General features: G+C 34.2%; 1 protein-coding gene across 3 annotated transcripts in view; it reads right to left on the bottom strand.

The window, feature by feature from the left end:
- Window positions 1-247: 247 nt before the first annotated feature.
- The window catches only part of PPP4R3B (protein phosphatase 4 regulatory subunit 3B), a 67,831-nt gene continuing 50,877 nt past the window's right edge, over window positions 248-17,201 (bottom strand). The window contains exons 11-16 of one of the 3 annotated variants that reach the window (XM_032352166.1): window positions 16,868-17,026; window positions 13,239-13,408; window positions 10,546-10,685; window positions 9,987-10,150; window positions 7,931-8,124; window positions 248-1,928 (exon numbers count right to left, since the gene is read on the bottom strand). In XM_032352166.1, the coding sequence (XP_032208057.1) occupies window positions 1,833-1,928; window positions 7,931-8,124; window positions 9,987-10,150; window positions 10,546-10,685; window positions 13,239-13,408; window positions 16,868-17,026 (923 nt within the window). In that variant the 3' untranslated portion in view covers window positions 248-1,832. Of the gene's footprint in view, window positions 1,929-7,930; window positions 8,127-9,986; window positions 10,172-10,545; window positions 10,686-13,238; window positions 13,409-16,867; window positions 17,027-17,201 lie in introns of those variants that run through there. The other 2 variants (XM_032352165.1, XM_032352167.1) reach the window with 2 other exon arrangements.

Raw genomic sequence — 17,201 nt, forward strand, 5'->3', positions numbered from 1 at the left:
TGTGATGTTTTGGTGCTGGGACTTCATTTGCCCAAGGCACACCTTCTGTAAGTAAAATCAGTAATTCTTAAAGTGCAGTCAATCTTTGTTTGTTTAGAATTATTTCATTCGGATTGGTGTAGGACTTAGTGGTTTATAATAAATATCTATGGATAACTTATTGGCTTTTAAAAGATACTATAAAATGGACAAATCTCAAAATGGAGTTAACTTATATTTACAACAAACCAAACAAAAGCAACAATCATAGAATTACAGGGTCACATTTTAATTCCCGAATTTTACAGTTCAGCATTAATATCACCACATGTATACAAATGGTGTAAAACAAGTACAGTGGTATTTTTAATACAAAATAAACATCTGTTTTATGGAAAAACTATACTTCATATCTACACAGACAGCCCATCTTTTCCAAACAATAGCCAAAATTAAAATAAACTACAAAATCTCCAAAACAGGGGAAACTGCTTCAGTTTAAGCTATGCCAGGAAAAATGGACCCATAACACATTACAAGGGTGATCTGAAGATTGTAGCTGGAATTCCTGTTTTTAGGTTGTTTTTTTTCCCCAATGTATGAAATTTAGTTTGGGGGATGTTTTTCTTACTTCAGCTTGATCTCAGATCACAGATGAGCAAACTAACATTAAAATATTTACAGTTAACTTGCTGTTCTAAAAATAAAACCTCTTAACTGTTCACCTCAACTTATCTTAAATTCATTTACGTACATGGAATGTGCTTTTATTCTTTAAAAAAAGCAGCTTTCATATTACACCCTTGTTTGTTTATGGAAAAACTTCATGTGCTGCATACTGACTTTGACACTGAAGTAACTTCTCGGATCAAAATGGCCTCTAGATATTAAATGCCACTTAATTCAGCACTGATTTTTGTATGTGAGTTTATAAATTATACTTTAAACCTTGCCTGCAGCTCTGGAGAGAGACAACTTTATGAGCGAAGCAGAAAGTGACGTCAAAGTATCTTGCACAAAAGATTGTATGTACTACTAGGAGACATTTGGAAACGTTCTGTTAATCCACTCCCAAGTTTCTAGAGAAGATCATTTTGAAATACTACTGTACTGATTCTTGGCATCAGTTATCTCTAAAAGTGCTGTAAAGTTATATTAACAAGACTGTCCATTTTGAATCCAGCTTGTTTGTTTTCCTCAAAATACACACTGAAAATTCCTGGTGTAGAAAACTCAACATGTACTGTAACACAGAGTATACTTCCCTTCAAATACCTATAAGGCTGAATTTGTTAAATCTTCAAAAAATGGTCCCAACAGCATAACTTCATTTTTATGATAGTTGAATTTGGTTTTCATAAAAATTTTTTTTTAAAAAGAGGCAACTGATTAAAAGAACAACATGGCCAGCACCATTATACAAGTAATGTTATTGGGTTTGTAACTAAAGTTTTGTAATCATTTCTAGATCAGATACCCCCCTGGAGCAACCCTGCATTTAATATTATTTTATCAACCTTGTTCCCTCCCCAAGCCATCCCCAAACCTGAGAGTTTCCTCAGGAACAAGCTATCTCCCAGGTTCTGGTTACTAACCTTTTTTTTTTTGTTTTTTGTTTTTTTTTTTTGACAGCCTAAAAGGCAAACTCCTTAATTACTAGCAAGCAATCAAGTTCCTGGGAAGCCTGGTTTTTTACAGAACTAAACTCTCCTAGCTGATATACTGAGTATCTTTAGCTACTCCTTGTATATTTGTAAGTTCAAGTGAGAAAGCTTTCTGATTCAGATTTTCAGCTCATTGAACAGTTGCAGCATTTTAGTAAGACCATACATTGAGGGTCCCCATTAAATACTTTATGAACCAAGACGAGGTCTTTTCCTGGGAGATGTTTCTTCTTCTTCATCTTCTTCTTCATCATCTGGGTAATCCACTAAACCAACCAAACTTCCCTATTAAAGAATAAAAAGAATTTTTTAACATATGTAACTTAAGGAAAAAAAAAAACGTATTAATATAATCACTTTTAAAGACAAATAAATTTTCAAAACTATCTAATGTATATCTCAGATATATTTGAATTTGATAAAGGAACTGCTTGAAAATTATGAACACTTGGTACCACTGGTGGCACTCTAAGTTACCCTCAACTTTTCTATTTAGCTCCTCGATTTTTAACGATACCTCATAATTCAATTTAGCAAAATTTCACTATGGAAAAATGTATCTCCAAACAGCAAGACTCACAAATCATGAGCTGGAAGGGTCATGGGAATGAACTGGTTCATTTCTCCATGTTTAAACTAAAGAGTGTAGTCAGTTGATGGTAGGAAGCCTCCTTTTGTCTCTATACTTCACATGTGTAGTATTTCATTACTAAGTACATACCATTGTTTTCATTATGCTTTTGATAATAATAAACAAATGAAATTGTCCCTAAAACCAACAACTAAAAAATTTAGAGCTACCTCTAACCAAAAGGAAAGTAAGGATGAAGTAATTCAGGTGTTTGGCCTTCTATGAGTCATGGAACCCTTTAAAAATCCTATTAAAGTTCTGGACACTACCCAGGAAATTAAATGTCCTCAGGTTTGCAATCATTTTGAATCCACCCCATGAAGTTTATACATAGGTCCCACAGGTTAAGAGCATTACTGTGAACAATGGATTTAGTGCAAACCCTTCAGACCGCAAGGGGATAAACAAAACTAAACTCATATTTCAAAGCTAAGCAGCTTCATATATAAAAAACCCAGACATTTGGCAGTAACACTTTGCCAATATATAACTGAATCACTGTAATATCCACAAAGCAGCTTGAAACTGTTATCAGAAACCCTGGGAATGAAAAATCAAACTTATTTATACCATATAAACTTATGTGAGAATCCTGCTTTCTCAGCTTAGTAACACACAAGTCTTAGGTTTGATAAGCAAAAGGCAGTATGGCTAAACTGGTAAAAAAGTATTGATTGTATTGTAATCTGCCTGACGATTTAGTATCTCTATGCTTCATTTTCCTTATCTGTAAAATTACTCTAATAGTATTTAGGGGCGCGGGTGGCTCAGTGGGTTAAAGCCTCTGCCTTCGGCTCAGGTCATGATCCCAGGGTCCCGCATCCGGCTCTCTGCTCATCAGGGAGTCTGCTTCTCCCTCTCCCTCTGCTTGCCTCTCTGCCTACTTGTGATCTCTGTCAAATAAATAAATAAAATCTTTAAAAAAAATAGTATTTAGTCCTCAGTGAACTATTCTGAAAATAAAATGAAAATAAAACATAAAAAACACAGTGCTTGGTATGTAGTTAGTGTTCAATAATTGCTATTATCTGCTATTACTAATATTATTCTTGTTCATTCGGTTTCTAAGCCAAACAAGTTAGACGGGAGGAGACAGAAGATGTAATTACCTTCAAAAAGGCACCAGTCTGATATTCACAAAGATGAAAAATTACCAAGGGAAGTTTTAATCATGCTTAAGATTACAGATTATATATCATAATGTACAAACATTTTAGCTTCCACTGGGTAACATTTAAAATGACTTTTTCAAAAAAAAAAAAAAAAGACTTTTTCCTTAAGATTAGTAAATATTCTATCCGAAACACTTAGCCACACAAATTTAATATCAATTTTATCTCTCATTTATATATATATATCCCATAAACAAACTCCTATACATTAAAACAATCATTTTTATTGAAAATAAAAATATAAAATGTTAAGTATTAGAGGTTAAAAAGCCTGTGGCCCAGAGATGCACCCTGTAAAGAATCTGACAGATTCCAGACTTAATATACAAACATAAACATACTTGTTTTAAAACAAATATCAGATTGCAATTAGACCACTTAATCCAATTACCCTTTAAGAAAAGTTTCCAATATGAAGGAAGGGATGAAAACAAATGAGAATGATTAATAAATACCTATGAGGACACAATGACATTTTTTCTGAACCAAACCAATGAACTAAAAAATTTTAAATTAGGAAACTATTAATATAATTAATCATATTAAAAAATCCGAGGAGAGAGAATTCAACAATTATCCTCTACTCAAAAATAAAGGACAGATCTTCCATAAATATGATTAATAAAATTTTTAAAAATCATCAGCAAAAGTGATGGTTTTTATCTTATTTTGATAGCTTTAGTTTCTTTCTTTCTTTTTTTTTTTTTTTTAAAGATTTTTATTTGTTTATTTGACAGAGTGAGAGAGCACAAGCAGGCAGAGCAGCAGAGGAACAGGGAGAAGCAGGCCCCCCACTGAGCAGGGAGCCCGATGCTGGGCTCGATCCTAGGACCCTAGGATCATGACCTGAGCTGAAGGCAGTAGCTCAACCAACCGAGCCACCCAGGCACCCCTATAGCTTTGATTTCTTGATCTCACCTAACTGCACTGGCTACAACCCCAGAACAATCGTTAAATAACAGCAATCACATTGGTATCCCATCTTTGGAGGGAACACTTCTAATATGTCCTTAAGTATTTAGCTAGCTTTTGGTACTGGCCATATATACTGTGTTAAGGAACTACCCACATATTTCCATTTTACTAAGTAAATTTAGTAACTAATCAAAACTGTAAATACATCTTCTATATAGAAATATGCATGTATATGAAATATTTTGTGTAGAAAGTTACAATTGTTTTAACTGCAAAAAGCTGGAAACAACTTTAAAATGCATCAAGAGGGTTACTTATAAATTAAAGTATATCACACTGTGGAATTCTATGAGGGAAGTTCTTTATGTTCTAATACAGAAAGCTCACCCAGGTTAGTTTGTTAAGTGAAAAAGCAAGATCCAGAGTTCTCTTCTATTAATCTGTGGCAAAAGAAGTGTTTGTTTTAGCACCCACTAATGGTTTCTGATTATGACTTTGTAAGTATTTTTCTTTTTTTTTTTTTTGTTAAGTATTCTTGTTCAAGGAAAATGTACATATTTTACAGCTCTGTAAGTTAAAAAAAAATCCTTATAATTTCATTAGTAGCTAATGTCTCACCAGCCTTGAAAACTACCAAGTTTTCAAAGAATGCATTTTAATAGCATATTAGAGCTTTAAAATGCCTTAACAAGGAAAATAGACAAGTGCACACCTGATCTATTTAATTTTAAGAACCAATCAATTCAACTATGGCAATCAACAGATAGTGAATTTCAAACTTTTATCATAATCTAGAGTGACAAGCTATTTATTTTCCAAGAGCAATCACTGTTTTCTTCTTGACCCCTCCAAAATGTGGTACAAATGTATTCAGTAATCTGCTGTTAGTATCAAAAAGGGTAAAAAATGTGTTAGTGCTTGTACTTGATATTGCTAAGTCGTAAGTAAAAAATTATCTGGAAGCATAATGCATTAAGAATCCTAAGAAATAACCCAGAAAACAGAACAAAAAGAGGGAAAAAAAAGAGTAATAGGAGAGAAAAATTATGAAAATTTAAAATCAATACAGAGGGCCCAATCTCGAAACAGTAAGTTACTGTGAAATAGTATGTTTCCAAACTGAAGGACATGATTGTTTAGCTACTTCCAAGAAGATAATAAAAACTCACACACAAAGGATCAGAAATAAGAATGTCTTTGGATTTCTTGGCAGCAATAACTTCTAAGTTTTAAAAGAAAATGATTTCCTATTTGGTTCTACATTCAGTTAAAACTGGCCATCAAGCAGGACGGAATCAACACATTTTCATAGATGCAGGGGCTCAAATTTAACCTCTCCTGGGATTCTTTTCTCAGAAAACAATTATTAAAGGATGTGCTCCATTGAAATGGGACGGTAAATCAAGAAAGAGTACAAAGACATAAGACCCAGAAACAGTACAAGAGCTATGCAGCAAGTCGACAGAGCAAAGGATCTAGGTCGGAACCAGACTGGAGATATCAAAGAGAACACAGAAACTAACCTGAAAGGTACTGAAAGAATTAACAACAGGCACCTAACTACTAAAACAAATGATAAAATGGTGCCAATTTTTACTCTAGAAAAAGAAAAGTTATCCAGAAACATGCAGTATAGAAAAAAGACCAGGAAAAAAGTCGTGTATAAAGAATATTTATGTTGTCATTATAGGTATAAAATTATCAAATGTTATTTAAGCCAAAAATTGTGACACAGGGGAAAAAACAGTAAGGACTGGTTAAGGAGTGTTTACATGTTCAATTCCCAGCTATTGTAAAAAGAATTTAATGAATTAGGTCTAAACTTGATGAAACAATATCTAGTATTAACATTACATTTAAGAAATAGAAGAAACAGGTACAAGAAGAAGAGTTCTAAGCTATCTCTGGAGAAGAATAGAGGACTGACTTTTCTCAACATTTTAATATTATGTTGATTTTTGAAAGTAAGTGCATGTATTGCTTTGATTTGAGAAAGAAAACCTAGTATATATACTGATAAAGTGCAAACAGTGTTCTAAGCTCTTTACGTTTATTAAATAATTTAATATGTACAAGCCTATAAAGTAGATGCTATTTTACCCCTGTTTAAAATAAAAAATAAGGTCTTGAGAGATGTAATAACTTACTCAAGGTCAAATAGCCTAGAAAGAGGCAGAGCCAAGATACGAACCTGAACAATTTAACTTCACAGCAGATATTGTTAATATAGTGACACAAATATTACACCAGATTTTTTAATCAAGAAGTGAAAATTTTAAAATTTCTAGTTAGAAAGAGCTTACCTCAATACGACAGTGAATAAAGACTACATTTTTGTGAAAGAAGAAACTCAAATTGTATTTTGTGTTCAAACTGAGAAGCATCCCTTCACATTAGGTTTTTTACTCCTATGGCACTGCCGCTTCTACCCTTACGTTAACAGTTGTCTCAGATTTATGCTTTTTTATTTTAAGCCACTTCTTTTTGGGGAAAAGGATGGTTACACAGAATAACAGTATAAGTGAAAGAAGAAAATTTTATATAAAATTTAAACTTGTTTAAAGGTGCCTGGGTGGCTCAGTCGGTTAAGCATCGTCTGCCTTCAGCTTAGGTCATGATCTCAGGGTCCTGGGACTGATCCCTGTGCTGGGCTCCCTGCTCATCGGGGAGCCTCTCCCTCTTCCTCTGCCCCTCCCCCCACCTGCTTGTGCTCTCTCTCCCAAACAGATAAATAAAATCTTAAAAAAAAAAAATTTAAACTTGTTTATATAAAAAAGTAATGAATGGAAAATACATTTGCTATGCAAATGACAAAAAGGCTAATATCCTTATAACTAAAGATTCACTCATATTAAGAAAAACATAACCCAATTTTAAAAAGGCAAGACCATGAAAAGACAACTTGCAGAAGAGCAAATTCAAAAGGCTAATAGTCAACATCAGCTAACAAAGGACACACAACTGGGAATGAGAGGTATACGTTCTCCACTACCTAATGGACAAGGATTAAAAATAACTATAGTAACACTGGCAAAGCTGCAGTGAGTCAAGCACACTCACAATGGTTATGGTAACATAAACTGGTAGAAACTTCCTGAGGGTATTTCAAATATGTATGAAAATATTCTTCTACTCATCGATTCAAGAAAATAACTTAAAATGCAACACCACCAACAGTCCTATCAATGAAACATCAGAATCAACTCCAGTGCTCCAAAAGATAACTGGGTAGATTTCTTACAAATATTATCATACAGCTAAATAAAATGAAATTTTGTAGTCATCAACAGTGTTTTAGTAACACAGAAAATTTTTTTTAAGAAATAAATGAAAGTAGTATACAAAACTGTTTATAGAAAGACCTCAATTACGTGTCAGATAAACCCATATACCTGAAGAATGAATCAAATGGTATGAGCAGTCATGTTCTCTAATGATAGTGTGTACAACTTTTCTTCTCTTTTTTTCTTCTTTGAAATTACTTTTTTAATCCAAATTTTCTTTAGTAAACACGAGATAATTTTAAAGATGGGAAAAGCAAAGTTTGTGTATAGAATAATTTCACATACCTTTGTGGCTGTTACTGATGTGGCCAAGTTTGTAGTTTTGGAAGAGGATCCATTAGAGCTTGCTGGTGGTGTCTGAGCCACTACAGATTTACTGTTTGTTCCATTAGCAGCACTGGCAGAATGGGAGAAAGTAAATTTGAAGCCACTCGATGATGTCCTTTTGGGAAGGTTTTCCTTGTCTTCACTTTCTTTTGCTAAAAAGAAAGTAAAATTTTTCATCTTTTCCAGTAAATATTCCTAATAAGCAAAGCAACTGAAAATAACAATAACTTAAAAACTTATAAAACATTGCCTTTGCTTCCTAAGAGCTAAGAGTAGAGCATGGTATGTACAGTGCTAAGTCTTGAATTAGCCTGAATCTTAGAAACCCAGGATTAGAAAGGACCTCAAGAATCAATGACCAGAATCAGCTATCCTACACTAGAATCCCACACTGTTGTATGTAGGATGAGTCAAGGAGTCACTACTTCTGACTCTTCTTTTTACTGTCCCTCTGCAGCTTCATTGCACTGATCCTATACTTCTGTATTATAGTCCTTGACGGACTTGATAATCTGTCATAAATCAGTATTTCAAGTGCCCAACGACAATGATATGATCACGTCTATCAGTCTCCTATTTCCTGAATATTCTAGGATCCTCTATCTGTTTCTCTTATGAGTTGGGTATCCAGTATCCTTTCATATCTGGTTGCTACTTTTTTGTATGTGATTCTCAAGTGGATGCAGTACTTCAAGTATGGCCTCACCTCCCCTTTTCACTGTTCTCAGGGCAATGCCTATCATGAGTACAGGTAGAAGATTTAGGCTAGAAAAACCTAGGACATTTTGATGGGCTATTTGCTCTGTGAGGCTGAAGTAAATAGAACTTTGGGTACTAACAAGTACATAATGAGTGAGGCTGGGAACAGCAGTTGCAGGAAAAATGTAATCAATCAGTGAAACACTAAGGAGAAATGTTTTTAGAAAATCTCATTCAAAATCACAAGTGCTTTTGACTTTCAAAATGTAAACTTTTAGTAAACATTTATATGATATATACAGGACAATACTCTAGTAATTTTTCAGGCCATAGAATTAAAATGATTCTTTTGAAAGGTAAGATCTCAGTTTCATAAACAAGGTAAACATATCTGAAAGATGGGAAATGTTACTTCTCTTTACAGTTTATCCTTAATGAAATTTTGATAATGATTTTAAAATTTCAAAGGGTAAAATTACTTCTTTGAGCTTAGTTTCCTCAAAATTATAAAAGGCAGAATGCTCTGGAAAGTTTCTATGTATCTATATGGTCTCTATTATTATTATTATTATTTTTTAAAGATTTTATTTATTTATTTGAGAGAGAGAAAGAGGAGAGGAAAGAGGTCAGTGGGAGAAGCAGACTCCCTGCCGACCAGGGAAACCAATGCAGGACTCTATCCCGGACTCCAGGATCTCAGACTTCACCCGAGGTGAAGGCAGTCATTCAACCAACTGAGCCACCCAGACGCCCCAATATATGGTCTCTATTATTATTGGAGATCTCAGTACAGAAATAAATCCAAGATTGTTCATTGAAGGCTATGTATAAGTAGACAATGTGATTCTAAACAGCAAATGAAGAGCACTGCAAAAGGGCAAGTTTCAAGAAAAACAGTTTAGGGGCGCCTGGGTGGCTCAGTGGGTTAAGCCGCTGCCTTCGGCTCAGGTCATGATCTCAGGGTCCTGGGATCGAGTCCCGCATCGGGCTCTCTGCTCAGCAGGGAGCCTGCTTCCTTCTCTCTCTCTCTCTCTCTCTGCCTGCCTCTCAGTGTACTTGTAATTTCTCTCAGTCAAATAAATAAATAAAATCTTTAAAAAAAAAAAAAAAAAAAAAAAAAAAAAAAAAAAAAACAGTTTAAACATGAAAATAACTCCCAGATTTGGAAAAAGATGTGGAAATTTTAAAAGGTCCCAATTCACTATAAAATTCCTGTCTTTCATGCTTTATATACTATGACCAAACCTTCACAAGCAACTGATAATTTCTGTACCTAATAAATGCTACATTATTCCAAAATTCAAAATTTTAATACCTTTTTTTGTCTCCATAAATTTTTCGTAAGTATCTGGAAAATCATCTTCTGGTTTAGATTTTTCTACTGGTGCCACAACTGCTTTTCCTTCCTCCTCTTCATCTTCATTAAACCACATTTCTTCATCCTCTTCCAAGGCTTTTGCATCTCTGCGAAATCTGTTACTACGCAATATAGATGGTACACTGTAAGAAACATCACAAATACTGAGTAATGATTTAAAGTTTGTGACCAGATTAAATTTGAGAATATATATGTATAACCAAAAGGAGCAAAAGTAATTTTAACTACGTATAATTTACATCATAATCACCTTGACTGTGATACAAGATGTAACCCCAGAACACACCAAAATATTGTAAATTAAAATAAAAATTATCTTGAGTTATAATATGTTCACATAAAAGATTTGGGTAGGGAGAATATCCTACCTTCTATACAACCCTGTACTATCTAATGATGGAAAGAATGCTCCTGGGTAAAGTTCATACGTGAGATCCGAACAGAAGATTTTGGATATAATTTTATAGCCTATAAATACAATATATTTAAACAATACCTGTTCAGTTTCTGATTTTGTCTGTCTTTTTCTTGCTCATATTTAGTCTTCAATCCTTTGAATGTCTGAACATATTCTATTGATTCAAGTGCTTTATAAAAGTTTTCAACTATATGTGCAGTAAGAGACTTGATATCTTCCTGTATGAGGACAAAATTTACAATTCAAATATAATTCAATGACACTTAGGAGAAAAACTTAAAAGAACTTTTTTATAGTTCCAAAGCTGATCAAAAAAGGTTTTTCAAAATCACATTACAAAAATAAATGTCCTAGTTTCTTTACACATGAGCCAGGCCTCCAGAGAAAACTAGGAATAAAAAAGGAGCTCTTTTGGGGGGCTACAAAACATTTGAAAGTAACTAGAGTTAGTTTATGTCTTCTGTTTATTCTTTGCGTTTACATAGTATTTTACAATTTAAAAAGTACTTTAACATATAGTTTCACTTGATCCTAACAATTGTATGAAATAGGTTTTATTACCCCCATTTTACAGAAAAGGAAAATTGAGGATCTGAGAGGTTGGATGATCTGATGAAGAGCACACAGCTAGTTAGAAGGCAGATAGTGAAATTCCACTTTTAACAAATTTTAGGTGTTAACTTAAAGACTCCTCCTTTACTGGCATCAAAATGGGATAAGCCTTACCTAAATAATAAACACCGACTCCTATAACTATATTACATATACAGATTTGATAAACTATTAACTTGAATTCTACCTGTTTCTGCAGTTTTCCAGTGGTATAGTTTTTGTGAAACAAACTGACAGTAACAACTCCTAAATTCTTTTAAATTCTAAATGAACCATTCTAAATAATCATTGCAAATGCCTGCATGCAAAGTACACTCATTATTAATAATAACTGAAATTGTGATTCAGGAATTTAAGATTAACAAGAAATATACATGTCACTTCTTTAAAAGATACATTGTTTGTTTGTTTTTAAAGATTTTATTTATTTGACAGAGAGATCACAAGTAGGCAGAAAGAGGGCAGGGGGAAGCAGGCTTCCTGCTGAGCAGAGAGTCCAATGAGGGGCTTCATCCCAAGACCCTGAGATCATGACCTGAGCCAAAATAGAGGCTTAACCCACTGAGCCACCCAGGCACCCCATAATCTGTTTTTTAAGGACTTTTAAGTTTTCAAACTATTTTCTCTGGAAATCTCAAATAATATGCAAAGAAGAGATATTAGAAACCCAGGTAAAATGGTTCTGTGTTATATACTGAACAAAAAAGATGAGTTAAGTTTTGGAGTACCTGGGTGGCTCAGTCGGTTAAGCACTTGATTCTTGGTTTTGGCTCAGGTCACGATCTTGGGGTCCTGAGACTGAGCCCCATGTGGGGCTCTACGCTCAGCAGGGAGTCTGTTTGCGATCCTCTTGCTCTGCCCTCACCCCCACTTGCACTCTCTCTCTCAAATAAATAAGTCTTTAAAAAAATAAAAGATGAGTTAAGTTTTGGGATTCAATGTACATTTATCAACCACTTAAAATTATTTTCTGAAAAACAAATTCAATCACAGAAACGGGTGGGGTTGTGAACCCTACAAGTCATTTTATCAGTTTCTCACTAAAATTTTTTTAACTTTTTTAAAGATTTTGTTTATTCAACAGAGAGAGCACAAATAGGCAGAGCAACAGGCAGAGGGAGAGGGAGGGGCAGGCTTGCCGCTGGGCAGGGAACTTAATGGGGGACTCGATCCCAGGACCCAGAATCATGACTGAGCTGAAGGCAGACGCTTAACCAACTGAGTCATCTACGCCCCCTCACCAAAAATTTTAAGGGGATATATATATATATGCGCCAATCTCTGGTTCATTACAACAGTACATTGTGAAACAGGGTTCAGATACTTGGTAAGCTAGTTAACTATGTTCCCTCTTTACTAAAGCTAAAGACAATACTTCTATTCTCTTCATCCTTTTGAAAACCATACTCTTGGCCAAGTGACTATTAGAAAAGTAATCCTGCCAGCCAAATAATGTTTATATGAGAACAGCATGTCATGAGCAGAAATCTGCAGGAGCCAAAGCTAGAGAATGAATTTCTAGCTTTGACTTTCTTTTTTTCAAATTCTAACCATGTGGCCATTTTCCCTGATGGAATGATTTCAGTGTGTGGGAGAGGGTAAATTTATTGTATTGGTCCTACAGTTACCTATCTTAACCTTATTGTTCATGTAGAGTTCTCTCCAGATCTTTTTATGACAGACCTTCTGTTGCCCAAAACTGAGCTGTGACCTGTCTTCAAGCTCTGACTATGCTCCTAACCAAATGGATGCTCCTAAATAAATCACTTGATTACTCTGGTTGTCTGAAGCCCCTCATCTATAAGATAAGGCAGTTGGAGTGGTCTGCCTCACTTCCTGGTCTCTGCAACTCAAATTTACACGATAATAGCCTACCTTTTATACATCATCTAGCAGTTTGCCAAAGTAATTACTTTCAACCTTTCTATTTATCACTACCCGTACAAAGATAATCCAGATCTCATGAATGGCATACTTGACTAAAATGTCTACATATGCCAAATATAATCCTGAAACATGTGGCCAATAAAAATGGAACTGAGAATAATATAGAGTAAACATGGGCTAAAACACCATGCTAAATTTCACAATTTAAAATATTAACATTGCTAAACATGTAATTATTTTATTTTACTAAGAATCCTTCAGCATAAACTTACCACTCTTATAAATTCAAATAACTCAATAACAGCTGAATTCAACAGATTGTACCGAGTTCCATTATCCAGAAGAGCATTTATAACTGGCTCAAAAAGATTTCCCTTCGTGATGTAACGATTATAAAATTCATCTTTAAGGCCAATTATCCGCCTCATAAAACGAAGAGCACCTAATTAAAAATCATACAGGGAACAAATTGATAATCACATTAATAGCAATTATTATACAGGTATTTTTACATAAAGCAATGTATATATTCTAAAATAAAAAGTAAAAATGTGCACTAAAAATAACTGGGTTTTGAGGAAAAAATAGAGTTAGGGTAAGACCACTCAAATCTGTGTTAACTCATGTAGCCAGAGCTAGCAAAAACCCAATAACTGGTACTTGGGAGATAAAGTACCCAGGCAGGTAGCTCCATGGTATAAAGATTTTTAAAAACCCACAGAAACCAATCGAGTGCCAATGCTAACAGTACTCAGAGCAGTGCTGGGAGACATGCAGATGATGTAGCGATGGCAGCTCAGAGCCAGGACAGGGCTGTCTTTCTTGAAGGTGGGCACAGGAGTGGTGCAACCTGCCCAAATCTGCCTCACCTCCCCACAGCGGGAGCTCTGGAGGTAGGTACTTCTTGATTTTCTGAAAATAAAGCCAAAATGGTTCCTGCTGCCAGCTTAACAGGAGAGCTGAAGGTCTTGTACTTTTTCTGATCAAGGCTATAGTTCCACTCCCACTATTTCAGTTCTCTTTGCCTTGGAAAAATCATCCATGAACCGACACTACCTATACATTATAACATACACATTTTAATCCGATACATTTTAGCCCTTGTTTACCAATTGCCTATGAGCTGTTTTGTATTTGGTAAACATGAACTGTGACAGGTCAGGCTGTATCGGTAAAAGAACAGTAGAGTAACAAGCAGTATAATGTGGCTTTTCGAATTTTAAATACTGAAAGGAAATGTCTCTCACTTCCAACCTGTTGTTCACAGATGCAAGTCATTAAAAGAAGCTGTGCCTGTCAAAAGAGGTTCCAAATACTATCTAAGAATAAAACTGAAATAGGCCACATAAGGTATAAATGTATGATAACTGGAACACAAAACAAGTGTGAAGAAAAAAACCAAAAAACCAAAAAAACACAAACAAGTGTGAAAGAAGTGCTAGACTTATAACATCACCTTTTTTTTTTTTTTAACATTGCCTTTTTGTAGCAGGACAAGAAATATTTATGACTAAAAAGACTAAGTAAGTGAGCAAGCAGGCACTCTCATACACTGCTGGTGAATGGGTGAATGACACGATATAGTTACAACTGCACTACTTATGATGGAAATCTTGATCCAATGTAAACATTTAAATACTGGAGGTTTGTTCAGCTGTGATATACACACATAAACAGGATACTCTGCACTCATCCAAAAGGACTATTTACAGAAAGCCAGATAGGAACACCTATCATGAGAACATCAATCCTTCCAAAACTGATAGAAAATTTTAACATAATCTGGTCACAATGAACTGGATAAAATTATTTTTAAGTTATTATGGAAGAACAAATATCTGAGAACCAAGAAAACTATGAGAAGGAAAATCAAGCAGGGACTTAGCAGATATTAAACCTTACAAGAGGCTCAGTGGCCTAAGAATAAACTTTCCTATTTATTTCATCTAATAAAACAACAGGTTTAGAAAAAAATACCTCAGAAACAAGACATAAGATATATATAGCAACGAACTATACAACAAGAGAAATTTTAATTCAGTAAGAAAAACACAGTTTATTTAATAAGGGGACTGGCAAAACTTGCTATCCATTTGAAAGAAAACAAAGCAACACCCTCCAAACCATATATAAAAACAGACTTCAAATGTATTATATATATAAGTAAAAAAAAGAAATAATAAAAATGAGAAGTAAATTGAGGAGAGTATTTTATTTGCATAATCTTAGGACATAGGAGATGTTCCTAGGCAAGATAAAAACCCCAAAACTCATAAAAGGAAAAGAGACACATTTTTCATCATAGAGAATCTTAGGACTATTATATATTTAAAAAATACTATCAATAAAGGCAAATGCAAAAGATAAATGAGACTGGGACATTTTCCCCCCCAAGTGTGACAAATTAATATCCCTAAAACAAAAGAGCTGTAAGAAAAAAATAGGCAATTCACACAGATAAAATTCAAAAGCACTAAAATAGGAAAATACACAGTATGTCAAGGAAAATGTAAATTAAAACACAAGTGGAATACCCCATTTTCCATCATCCTCTTCGTAACATTTTAGGAATCAGTAACATAGTGCTGCAAGAGTGTCAAGTGCTTCAATCTTTTGGGAAAGTAATCTGGAGGCTGTATGTGAAATTCAAATTTAAAAGGATACATTAAAACTATATAAACATTTTGTCCTGGCATTATCATTATTGGGAATCCAACTATGGAAATAAAGGAACCAGTACTTAAAAGATTTATATACTACACTATTTACTACAGTGTTCTTTGAAGTGGCAAAATATTCAACAATCCCATACTCTGTGCACTACAGAACAGCAGAATATATTATGGAAGAGCCACTCCATCAAGTGTTACTCAACTACATTTAAGAAAAAAATTTAGTTGAGACCGTATTTCATCACGTAGAGTAATAATGAGAGGCTGAGAAATATGTTAATATGATCCTGTTTTTATAAAAATAAAAAGACCTATAGGAGTGTGAATGTTTGCATAACTTAGTAAAGATGTGTAAAAAGGAATAGGAAAAATTGTGCACGCAGTTAATGGTGGCGACTTCTAAGGCCTTAAAAAAAGTAGCTGAGAGATTAATCTTTTCTCTATGCATTAAATGTTTCAATTTTAACACAAAGCTCTTTTTATTTGGAGGGTGAAGGAGGTTACTTTATCTCTATTTGCAGTAAAAATATGAAGAGGAAAGGAACCTTAACAGTTTGCCAAAAATCAACACTGAGGCCAAATATCAGCATTTAAGTTTGCTTATGGTTGGTATACTGACGGGGACTACTGATAAATTATTTCACAAGTTCAAAAATAACCCGAGTTAAGCAAAAACATTTCAAGGCCCATATCTCAAAGGTATTAAAAGTCACTATATGGGCACCCGGGTGGCTCAGTTGGTTGTGTCTGCCTTTGGCTCAGGTCATGATCTCGGGTCCTGGGACTGAGCACCACACTGGGCTCCCTGCTCAGTGGGGAGTCTGCTTCTCCCTCTTCTCCACTCCTCTGCTTGTGTTCTCTCTCACTCAAATAATAAATAAATAAACCTTAAAAAAAAAAAAAGGCACTATAAATGACAGTTTGATGAAGATGTGAAAGACAGCAGGACTTGTTCTATTAGTGAAATGTTGTCATCATATATGGTATTTTATTGCAAGAGTTAAGCTAACTCAATCTACATGTGAGTAATATGTGGGTAGGAAAGCACCACGACCTATTCCTCTTATCCTTTAAATAAAACAAAAGATTAGTACTTCTCATAATCATCTCTTTGACAGTATATATACTGCTAAAAAATAAATCAATTCACATGGATAACTTCAGGTTTTATCTCTATTAAAAATACTGATCCTTAAAATACAAGAATATTTTTTAGAATTGTTACTTACATAAGGCCAGGAAAGTGTGCTTTGAATTCATCAAGACCAAGACTCTTCTTAGCAAGTCCTTGTTCATAATATAGTTTTTTATGTGATATGTGTGATGTTCCACACAAAATGTGAGTAGTTCTAAAATTAAGGCAAGCAGCTGTGCTGTTTGATAATTATCTACAAAGAAAGTAATCACAGGAAAATAAGTATTATAACTCAGTTATAAAGAGAATAAAGATAAATAAAGAGAATACAGTTTATGCCTCATATTTTAGAGCAAGAGTAAAACTGTATTTCTAATCCTCATTATTATCAATTAAAGAGCTACAGATTTTTAGTTTTTCATTAGCAG

The sequence above is a fragment of the Mustela erminea genome, chromosome 7 (genome assembly GCF_009829155.1).
Source record: "Mustela erminea isolate mMusErm1 chromosome 7, mMusErm1.Pri, whole genome shotgun sequence".
NCBI classification, from domain to species: Eukaryota; Metazoa; Chordata; class Mammalia; order Carnivora; family Mustelidae; genus Mustela; species Mustela erminea.